Source organism: Lissotriton vulgaris, chromosome 5 (genome assembly GCF_964263255.1).
Source record: "Lissotriton vulgaris chromosome 5, aLisVul1.2, whole genome shotgun sequence".
Classification (NCBI taxonomy): Eukaryota; Metazoa; Chordata; class Amphibia; order Caudata; family Salamandridae; genus Lissotriton; species Lissotriton vulgaris.
The window spans coordinates 102,369,033-102,381,326 of NC_141693.1; the positions used below are offsets into that span (position 1 = coordinate 102,369,033).

Here is a 12,294-nt window from a genome sequence, read left to right on the forward strand (position 1 = left end):
GGGTTGATCACCAGGGGGAGGATGCACGAGGAAATGGATGAGGGGGGAGCGCCAGGCAGAGGAAGCAAGCGTCCAATGCAAGCGAACCAACAGGTCGGGGGGAAAACGCCATACGTATCGTAAAACCTGCAAGGAAAAAGGGGGAAAACAATGATGCATGAGAGGAGTGAGAGAGAAGGAGAACAAAACAATGATGTGTATACAAAAAGGTGCGCGAGGAAATAGTCGGAAGCAATATTAACTAACTAACAGGAGTACAGGAAAAGTGACGGAGAGTGAGAGGAAAAGCTGGAAAATTAGAGTCGTTGGAAACATGAGATGAACAAACAGTAATGCATGCAACAGTGCGCGATAAGCGCGCGTAATAGTTAAAACTACATTGCTGCGCCATGCAGAAATCATGTCATAAACATTCAACCAGGATACATGGGAAATAGGGGAAAAGCGAAAAAAGGAACATAGAAATTGAAGTCGCTAGGAGACCTAGCAAAGGGAAAACAACAGCACAATCTGCAATAAGTATAAAACATATAGGTTAGGTAAAGCATCTAAGCTACGCCATGCAGAAATCATGGAGGGAAAGCTGATGAAGAACTGGAAAAGTCCATGTCAGATGCTTGTGTTGCATTCAGGAAGCTTCGGAGACGAACAGGATCCTCGTAGGTCGTAGTCTTGTTGTTGTAAGTTACTCGAAACAAACAAGGATGAAAAAGGCCGTATCTAGCTCCAAGGGCCCGAAGTTCTGGTCGCATATCCAGGAAGGCCTTACGGCGGTTGGCTGTGGCCTTGGCGTAGTCCTGCGCGAAGAAGAGATTGGAACCTGACCATTGAAGACGAGGTGAGGCACGGGCCGCTGAGATGACTTTGAGTAGATCAGTGTATTCTACAAAGTACATGATGACACCTCTTGGCCGTGACGAGGGGGAAGGAGTAGAAGGTAGGCGACCCAGCCTATGTGCACGCTGAATGTTAAGCGTTGTGCCTTCAGGTAGATGGAGAAGTTTGGGTAAAAATGATTTGAAGAAGGCAATGGGGTCAGTCCCTTCGCAATTCTCCGCCAGGCCGTAGAGGCGAAGGTTGTTGCGCCTATTTCGGTTCTCCAATTCTTCGACTTGTTTTTGGAGAGAGGAAATCTGAGACTGCATGTGTGTCACCTTGGAGGATGACTCCTGAAGAGACGTGATAGAATGTTCTACGTTGGTCACCCTAGCATCCATTTGAGACCAATTATCAGTGAGAACTTGCAATTTAGAATTAGTCTCTTCCATGAATGGCTTGAGGGCACGGATCTCTTCTAATAACAGCTCCATGGAGACAGCCGACGTGGACCCAGTCGGTGACGGAGGGTCTTTTTTGAGGCGTTTCGTGGTCCCTTTCCCTGTAGGTTGGGTAGGTCGTTCTGTGCTAGACTGTGACATCTGGGTGGCGAGCGCTTTGGAGGCCTCAAGGTGCGCCAATGCTGAGAAGACTTTCGAGTTTTTGATGAAAACACGACGCGGAGTTTTGAGAGTTCGTGGAGTTGCCCTCTGTTCCATACAAGAGAGATAATGTTTGAGAGGAAGGGGGTCCAGTAATAATCAGTGCACACCCGTGAATGTCTCAGAGTCTGGTCAGGAGCACTTGAGCGAGGCAAGGTACACAAGCTTCAGAGGACGGAAATGGAGAAGAGAAGAAGCTGCCTGTTTAAAATTAGGAGTGCCTAAGAGTTAAATGATATTTAGAGCAGCCTTCATGCATTTAACTGGTGGGAGCGACCCATAAACGAGTGAGGCACACAAGAAGTCAGCATGGCAGTGAGATGTTGATAGTTGGCACAGTAGATAGCATAATAAACTCTTCAGGCGAGGAGTAATGTGTAATAAAGCTGTACACGCATAGAGAAATGCACCAACTTATTGTAGAGGTGCGTCACCAATTGTAAGAGAATGTATGCACAGAAGCATAATAAATTACAGCACTGACATTGGGGAGTATGCAGAAGCTGCGTTTGCATGTAGGTTCTGTGAGGAGAGCTGACTTGCGCAAAATGGCCGCCGATGTGAAATTATAGCAAAAATGCGATTGAAAGTCACAAAAAAGCAGCGCTCCCCAGAGATTTTCAGCAGAGTTGCTAACCTGAGGATGAAAGCTCAGCAGGAGTAGTCGGCGTTAAAGGAGGCTCCTCGTTCAGCATGCATGTCCTGTCAGCAGATGCTGCGTAGCGGGAGCTGTAGAAATTCAAGATGGCGGTCGCGGCAATCAGGGAGCCGCGTCCGCCGAGAGAATGAAGATAGCGGTCGTTCCGCCGCTCAGAAGTTGCCGCATTTAGAAGTCTGGTGCTGTGCTCAGCTTCCGATGCGGGAATGTGGCGTTTGCAGGCGTCGGGAGCCAAAAGAAGGTGGCGGAGTCCCACGACGACCCGGAGCGCTCACATGAGAGCCGCCGTCCTCGTCGGGCGCAAGCCACGCCCCCTGCAATAAACCTTTTAACCAACTCTCAGTTGTGGAGGATTTACTACAGTGTTCCTTTACAGGAAGCTCTTGCTGGATATGAGAAATATCTATATTGAGACAGTCAGTGAGAGTTATGTGGTGAACTACTTTGAGAACAATGTTAGTTTTCTGCTTTGTTCTGATTTTGTCATGCTTTGAGGAAGAAAAAAAACCTATGAGACACTATTCGTGCAAATTAAAAATCACTACAAGAAGAAGGTGTGGTTGATGGTTTTGGAAACGTTGAACTTAGTAGTAAGCTTTACATGTTTCTAATTTATCTAGAAGGCATTGTAAATTCTCAAATACAAAACTATTCATAACTCATAAACTTGAGAAGGAAGAATGTTTTTTCCATGACTGTAATATACAGATGTATATTCAATGTTAAATGTTGGGCCATGTTAAGATAGATATACACATATATTACTGAATAGTGGACTAACATTCCTTTGCCTTTTCTTAAAGTCCAGTAAATGTTTCCTGTGCCATAAATCTAACCGGAGACTTCGTTCCTCCTTTTGAATATTCCTGAATTTAGCTTAACTGATTTACAAGGTTCATGGATTTGTAAACTGGCATGAGAAAGGCTCTACCATTTATCACACCCCATACTGGATTTTTTAATGACTTTTATGAAAACGTCCTCACCAAACTTTCCAACTAAAGGCCTTGATGTATCAACACATTTTCCCTAGACACAGACTGGGTAAAACCCTTTGAGGTTCATAGTGCAGGGAGCAATATAAGCAATGTGCCAAAGATTATATCTTGGGTGGGGTACTGCTGCAGTGCTTCAAAAAAATTAATTGGCTACAGGATGGATAGGTGTGTGGAGGGCAGTGCAAATTGGAATATTTGTGATGTGAGAGCCTGTCTGTGTGTATGCATGGAACATGTCTATCTCAATATCAAGACAGGAAATTGATTTCTAAACCCCGGAGACTGGCAATGTAGTAGGCATGTTACCTCACGATCAACATCATCCATACCATTCTAAAGTCACATGTGCAGTCATGTATGAGGCCTTCAGCAATGCATGTAGGGAGTAAAACTATATGTGTGATGCTTCATGTGGTGCTCTTTCCCAGGTACATTTAGAACCCAAGATTAAAGTGTTTGCAATTTCAGCATGTGCTCATGTTCAGAAGAAATTGTAATATGTTTTCTCATTCTGAAATGTACAGGCCTTATTCTGGGTGACGTTATCGCTGCTGTTCTGAATCCAGAAGGTGTGAAAATTCTCACCAATCTACCCAAAGGTAGTGCTGAGACAGAGCTCATGAGAATAGTGCCAATATTCTACGTCTTCCATTACTTGGAGGCACTGGATGACTGGGAACTCCTCGGTCCCCTGTCCTTAACTCAAAGGACCAACATGCGACGACAGATGAAAGAAGGTAAGGTTAACTTTTCAAGGGGTTTTACAGTATTAAGTTTATTAAAGACCAGGTTCATCTATATTTCATATTTATCTATCAATATGGAAAAAGGGATTTCCACAGTATTGGAGGTCGCCAATTATTATTGGTGTACGTAATGCATTTAACACACATGTGACAAACTGTGAAGATCATTCTTTTTGTGGTAGGTCACACAATCTACAATGGAATCAGTATAAAGTGAAAGATGATGATATTGTGTATTACATGTTGAGACTGTGTAAATGTTGGCTACAGATATCATTCAGTGCAAGCTTGAGTGTGCTGGCTGGTGCACCATTATACTAATCTTATAAATGAGAACCCACGGGGGGAGTTTCTCTCTTTCGTTTAGGCTCTTTTTCTCAAATTTGTTTTATATCTTTCCCCACTCTTTCTACTCTTCCCCCTCCTTCTTCCCTCCCTCCCCATCCCTCCTCAATGGCTCCTTGACAACCTTGCCATCATCAGGGAAGTCTCCCTCCACCTCCCAGGTCTTTACCTCCTCTTCCTAAACCTAATTAACTAGATAAATTATACTTACTACTGCCATGCTTCTTAAATACATAATATAAAGATCTTATGTCTGAATGTGAAGGGATTAAACCACCCTATTAAGCGCCAAAAATCCTAGACTACCTCCATAAACGTAAAGGTGACCTAGTGTTCCTAAAGGAAACAAAAGTTGACCTGAAAGAAGCCATCCTTCTATGTAAAACTCTTACATCTGGAAAGGCACAAGGACCTCATCCTCCTTCTTCTGCACTTAGGGGTCTGTTCTAATACAACCTCTCAATCACTTTGTTACCATCGGTGCGGTTAAAGGTACTGTGTCGGAAGCCTCTATTATTGTCATCACTAAACATGGTAAAGACCCCTCTGACCCTAAAAGCTACAACCCAATATCACAAATAAACACAGATTGCAAAATCTATGTGGAAATGGTGGCCCTCAGATTGGAACCTATTCTCAAATCTATAATCCATCCCTCACAAACTGGCTTCATCATAGGTAGATTCAGAACTCATAACATTAGACTATGCAGTCATGCCATCGAGAAAGCTCACACCCTTAACCAACCTATGTGTGTGATAGCATTGGACCCTGAAAAGGTCTTTGATAAGGTCTCTTGGTCTTTTCCTCAGGAAGCCCTCAAAGCCTATAAACCTTGCCCAAATGTCTTCAAAATGATTCTCGTTTTATACAAAGATCCTAAAGCCAGAATTAACATCAATGGAACGCTGTCAAACAGCTTCAGCTTACAACAAGGGACTAGACACAGTTGCCCCCTTTCCCCATTTCTCTTCCTTCTAGCTATGTAACCGCTACTTATCAGCATTTGAGAGAACTCATCTATCCCAGGTATCCCGTTCTCCACTGCCCCACAAAAAGTTGCAGCACACGTAGATGATATTTTAACCTTACAACCAACTCAGATTCTGCTATACCCATTGTTATATTTATCATTAATGAATTTGCTCTCGTTTCTGGATATATCCTTAATAATGATTAAACAGGAATTCTGATCCTAAATATCCACTGTAATAGGTCTGTTATTGGAAGCTACAGTCTTAAATGAGTTCCTAATAGAATACAATGCATAGGAATACGGTTTATCTAATACTTTAAGGAATCTTTTGACTAATAAGTATGTCACCAATCCATCTTTCAGAAAGCTTCTTCGCAAAGATAGACCGCCTCCTAAAAAAATTCTTTGGCAATCTGAAAAGCCAAAAATTGCTCTTCAAAACTGAGACTACCAAAAAAACTTGGAGGACATAGTCTCCTGGACTACCGTAGATACCACTTGGCGTACCTCGCGAGACAAGCCCTCTCCTGGTTTAACTCATTCAGTAACCCATTACCAACCTTGCTTACTGTAGAGCACAATCTCGCCCTACCCCGTCACTCATATCAATAACCACTACCAATAAGATAATGGCAGACTACTCCTCGCTCATTCTTTGCAGTTCCTTACAGACCCTCTGGAAGATCACCAACAATCTTGTTAATAAAATAAAATACTCTACTTTGTCCTCACCATGGCATAACAATAACCTCAAAATGGACTGTAGTACTCTGTACCTTGAAAAATGGGTGCGGAAGGCCATCCTCTTTAAAGCGACATGGACACCCTTTCAAAACCCCTACCATTCTCCCAAATCAAGCACAAATGCAATCTAGAAGACTTGCAGCCAGATGCATCAAGCATCCATTTTGCGATTCCTTATTAGTGAAAAATAAGGATTCGCTTATAAGGAATAGCAAATTGCGAGTCGCAATTAAGGAATACCTCCCCATTCATTCGTATGGGCCTAGAGGCCCATAGGAATGAATGAGAAGACAATCTCAATTTGCGAATCGCAATTAGCGATTCGCAAATTGAGATTGCGATTGCAAGGGTGCAGGGGTGTCCAAAGGACACCCTGTTGCACCCCTGAAATTGATCTGTGCACATATGTTGCGCACACACATGTGTATGCGCAGGGCATGTGTATGCGCAACATGAAACCTTGAAAAATGCACTTTAGTGTATTTTTCAAAGTTTTTGCAAATTACCATGAAGCTGTACTTCGTGGAAATTTGCGTGCCCTATTAGCGAATTCGCTATTTTTGAAACTTTCATGCATTGCATTTAAGGAATCTCAATTTGCGATTCCTTAAATGCAAACAATCGCAATTTAGCGAGTTCTCAAATTGCGATTTTTGCATTTGGGATGATGCATCCCAAATGCAAAAATACCGGTCGCAAAGGGGCAGATTCTGTGAATCTGCCCCTTTGCGACCGGTTTTGAGCTTGATGCACTTGGTTGATAGTCTTTTATAACTTTCTAAAAATTAAAGCCATTATCGCTAAACACAATCCATTTCTCCTTATTATTCTGAGGAAAATGGCTATAGATGGGCCCTTAGCATCCAAACTTTACTCCATCCTCTCACCAAAATCGTCCACCCTTATGAAACCAATTCAAGAATAATCTTAATTTATTATATACAAAGCAAACATCTCCCATGCTACGACCCTAAACTGGTCTTCCATACAGTGGTGTAACATCAGCCCTGCAGCGCCCGCAGTGGGAGGGTCCCCGTGTACTTTGCAGAGGGCCCCCTCAAGTTTCGTGTTGTAAATGAATGAAGTTCTAACTTCCAGGGTAGCTTAGGTAGTATTTATTAAGATCAAGAGTAAAAGTAGAGAGCTCCCCACCAGAAGCAGCCTTCCTGCTGCTCAGCCCATACACCAACTGACACTCTGACTCATCCAACATTCCACAGGATCACCAAGCACCAACATTCAACACCACACTCACACTGGCTGAGCAGCAAGTATAACACATCTCCCTTCTTTACAGTGAACAAGAACACAATGCAATGGTCCAGGGAAAAGTATGCATTGGTAAAATTACATGCATAGAAATAAGATGAGGACCCATTGCAAAGACCAGAAGATGACTAAAGGGCATACAAGTTAAGATCAAAAGCAAAGAAAGCACAGAACAATGGTCATGCAAGTTAACATCAAAATACAAAGAAAGCACAGAAGAATGAAACAATTGAATTGAATGTTAACATAAGATGTGAAATGAATGAAAATGACAATGCCCACCCATGTACTCACATTAATAAATACTACGAAGTAGGCAAGGTAAAAATAGTATTTTAGAAAGCAAAAAAAGACTACACTTACTCACCCACATCTTCTCTCTTTCCACACAAAACCAAACAAACCCGCATTCAACTACACCACGCATAATCAACCAAACACCTTATGCCACAAACATACCAGCTGGCCAGACTAAAATGTACGTGAACACATAGGAAACCAAACCCCAACAGTGCAGTAGAGATCACCCCACAACAAAAACAAATACACTAATGTGAGACCTTCCCACAAACACACAAGAGTGGAAGAAATGCGTGAAATAGCATGCAAACACCTCTCAACTATAACGCCAATACAAGTGGGTGTTACCTAAAGTCAACCACCAACACATAAAGCTTGTAGATGCAAGTGACTCCTAACCAGTCAACTCAGACACCACACCAAAAGGCTGATCTGTCTACATTCAACCCACACCCCCAAAAATGTTTTGCAGTAGACCGGAGAGGCTTAGCACCTAAAAGCCATCTCACATGTACACCACCAACACTGAGGGATTCACTTACATTCCCCTACAACCCCACCATGGTGGTAACCCAGAGTGACTTAACACCCATAAATCAACTCAAACACCATACCAACAGGGTGATCTGACTAAATCAACCCACACCCACAAAAATAGTGGTAGATCAGAGAGGCTTAGCACTTAAAAGCCATCTTACACACAACACCTACAGTGGGTGATTTACCTAAATCCTCCCACAACCACACAATAGTGGTAACCCAGAGTGACTTTACACCTAAACGTCAAGTCACACACACCAACAACCTTCCACACCAATCTCACACTGGCTGACAGCAAGTGTAACATTTTGTTATGGTACTGCTTCCATACGGTCGAGCTTGGCAACTAATAAGGTTGCATACCCTCTGGCACAATGCATACATTGGTCTGCATATATGGCTCACTGGACCGCTCTGAACTCTTCAAACTCAGACTTAGGGACCTAAACTGCGGCTGGAGTTGTGGAAAAAGACAGATATACAACACATTCTCCTCTTTTGCTCATTCTCTAACAAGTTTCTGCCATATTATGCCTACTAAATGGTCTCCTGATCTCTCTTCGATAGCACTTGGCACTTCCCCCTAAAGTAACCCACTCTCTAAATGTAGAGGAACGTCTTGTATTAGACATACTCTCTATGTATGTATTGTGTTGTGTTATTTTATTAAAATCTCAATAAAAATGATCTGAAATAATAACATTAATTAGAACCCAAAACAAAATGATGTTTTATGCTGAAATCTTTTTATTGTCTTTGTAATATAACAACCAAGGCAGGATAGAAAACAAAAGATCCCTAAACAGAGAACCCCCTCCCCCCAAGGTACTTTCCCTTAACCACAAACAAACGTAACACTAGCATTCAGCTTTGAAATAGAAAGTGAAGTCCGCTTAGTTCTCTGAATGACCTCCTGTGACTAAGCCTACCCAGGGGCGTAGCTTCCATTGGTGAAGCAGGTGCGGTGGCACCAGGGCCCAGAGACCTAATGGGCACACTGAACTCTGATTATTGCTTTATTTCACTGGCTAAGCCACTAAGCAGACCAGCAATGAGTGATCTCCCTTGTACAAAAGAGGGGAGCACAGCAGAAAGGAAATGGAAAAGCTTTGGAATGGGTAGCTGGGGCGGCTCCAGGCCGGCGGTGTCTTCCGCCGGCCTGGAGGATGCGGGAAAACCGCAATCCTAATCAAGCCCTTAGTGAGAATTATAACAGCAAAAAGTAGAGGAGAAATCCCCATTGACAGAAGGAAGTACAACCAGGAGTTGGCGTGTCCCAAAATAAATTGGGAGAATGAGGTCTGGAGTGAGGTGGTGGAAACAACTAAACATGGTGACTCTAGGACCTCTGGAAAGGATGCTACCTGTAGTGAGGCGTTAAATGGGGCGCGAGGTAGAGAGAAAGCACTTTGGAAGGCATGAAGCACAGTAAAAAGAAACAGAGGGGGTGCAGGCGATGCTATACTGACGGTCACTGTCTATAACACATACATGTTTAAGGCAAGCATATAGACTTTGTACCCAAGGTGACCTTTCGGAACACACAGGATTGGACCACACAGTCCAACTCATGAAAGTGTGAAAGAGGGCACGTGCACCCCACTACCTTTGCCTCTGACTTGACGCTCTTCAAAAACAAACAAGCATCAGTAAGACAATTAGTTTTGCTGCTTTTCTCCACTCCACACGTTTCATACCATCAGGCCTTCACATCCAGAGCTTCATTTATACCTTTGCTTACCTTCCATCATCATGATGGTCACAACAGAAATGAGATCTGGACTAATCCACCACTCTGCACAATACCTGGGATGGATTGTGACTATATTGAAATCCAACTTGTATCTCGGGCGTGGTTGAAGACCTAGGGGCCCCATTAGGATGGCTGGCTGGTCGCCCCGCCGGGCCGGCAGTAGTCACCGCCGGCCCGGCAAGGGCGATCCACCCTCCATCCATGCAGAAATGACCCCCTGCCTCATTACAATGGCTGGGGGGTCCGTGGCGGACGGAAAGACCGTCCGCCACTTTCCGCCCGGTCTACCAGCACTGATTGACTTTCTCTTTCTGTCCCTTCTCATCCAAGTTCCCCTTTGTCCACTGATGTCCCCTGGAACGTTCTATCATGGATCATTGCTGGTATGAGAACCAAGCTTACAGATCTATCTTGGGCACCCTTTTGCATTCCTTTGACATTTGTTTGTTGCAGGAAATCTGGCGTACAGAGGCACTCTTTAGGGCAGGATTCACACTCTTGCTTCTCAGCTGTGAAGCAAGGTTGAGACTGCACTGCCGGTGGCTTAACTGTTTGGGTGAAGAACGTGATAAACTACAGAGTTAGGATTTTGTGTACTAACTCACCTTTCTGTTAGGCCTTTCATTCCTTAAGGACAACCTGCAAGTATATATCTTTCATGTGTATAATAGCTCCTCCGGCCTGAAAAAGGAATTCTTCCTTCCTACACTTAAGCTCTTTTTAAGATAACTTATCTTCTGACGTGCCGTTAATTATTGCTGGTGACTTCGATGAAGCATTTGAACCCCTAGACAACTCAGAATCAGATCTAACTTTGGAAGAAGACTCTGTATGGAGTATCCCAGTTAGACCTTCCTACTGTAAAAGGATGCTCTTTTTTATCCAGTCAGCAACTGGGCTTGACCTTGAGTCGGACCCTTAGGGCTTGTAACGGTAGGTCTCTTTCAGACAAAGGAGGTGCACACAAGTTCAAGAGATTAAATCAGTCTAGTAGAATTGACTACGTATTATTGTCTCGCCAACTATGCCAATTCATGCAGGACATGGCAGTCATTGAGTGGGAGGATAGGGATCACAACGCTCAAACTCACATTAGAGCACGCTTGACTCCCAATTCTAACCCTAATAAATCAAGCCTTACCGGCGATGTTTCACTTATTAGCAATAAGAAGGCTTTAAAATGGGAGTAAGTTTCTTGCTTACTAAAACTGGTGTGCACTAAGGTAGCTGACACATTGGAAATTGTGAGCAACCAACTTTTCCTAGGAGTAGATCTAAATGTAATACTCGTATATCATAAGGAATTGTTTGTTTCTCTGCGTAGTATGCTATCTAGGGAGCATCAAGCTCCCAAAAAAAGGCTTCTCGACATTTCTGGTATAACTGCATTTGTAGGCTTGCAAACGCTGACTTGGGGGCCGATTATAATGGCAGACGGACCTGAGTCCGTCCGCCACCATAGAGTAGGAGGGACCGTCCACAGGGGCTGCGGAGGTCCCTCCGTGCAGATTAGGATGTGACCGCCAGGGTGGCGGTCACATCCTCAATCTTTAACATTGCGGCGGGTGCAGCTTGAAGCTGCACCCGCCGCAATGTTAAAAAAGCATGCACGGCATTTGCGTGCACAAAGCAGCAGGTACTGCGCGGTGCCTGCCGCTTTGTCAACGCAAATGCAGGGGGGTACCATAGGTACCCCCCATGTAAATGTAATGTATGTAAATGTATAGGCATTTATATAGCGCACTACATACCCGTAGGGTCCCAAGGCGCTTCGACCGCTGCGAAACCCTTCCTGGCTTCCCTGAGAGATGGTCCCTTAATGGGTATCTCCAGGGTGAGACCAGGCATCCCCGGCGGTCTGGTGGGGCCGTTAGTGAAGATGAGGCAAGCTAATGCCCAGAGTTGCCGAGTGTGATCGCTGATCAGAGTGGGCACTGAGGCGAGAGAATTATCGAGTCCGCTGACCTGGTCCAGAAACCTGCCGCGCCGGGAATCGAACCCTGGTCCCGGGCCGTCCTCTGCTCTCGGGTCTGCCGCCTCTAACCGGTGAGCACACACCCATGTGCACCCCCACCCTCCCCCGTCACCAAGGGGGCCCGCAACGGGCCCCCGAAGGCAATCTCCGTATGCTTTTCCACGGCGGAAAAGCCGCTGTGGAAAATCATATGTTTTCCGCTATCCTAATATGGCTGGCGGTGTCTGACAGACACCGCCAGCCATGATAGAGCTTTTCCGCCGCGGTCGGAAGGCGACCGCGGCGGAAAAGCAGCGGACGGATTTTGAGACCCACCGCTATCCTAATTTGGCGGTGGGTCTTCTGGTCCTACGCAGCGGTTTTCCCGCATCCTCCAGGCCGGCGGTGGCTTCCGCCGGCCTGGAGGATGCGGGAAAACCGCAATCCTAATCAAGCCCTTAGTGAGAATTATAACAGCAAAAAGTAGAGGAGAAATCCCCATTGACAGAAGGAAGTACAACCAGGAGTTGGCG

At 44.6% G+C, this 12,294-nt stretch overlaps 1 protein-coding gene across 2 annotated transcripts in view; it reads left to right on the forward strand.

Moving 5' to 3' along the window:
• C5 (complement C5) overlaps positions 1-12,294 on the forward strand; it is a 352,588-nt gene that overhangs the window by 241,643 nt on the left and 98,651 nt on the right. For both annotated transcript variants that reach the window (XM_086920988.1, XM_086920987.1), the window contains one exon: positions 3,659-3,871. In XM_086920988.1, coding sequence (XP_086777114.1) covers positions 3,659-3,871 — 213 coding nt within the window. The remainder of the gene's footprint in view (positions 1-3,658; positions 3,872-12,294) is intronic.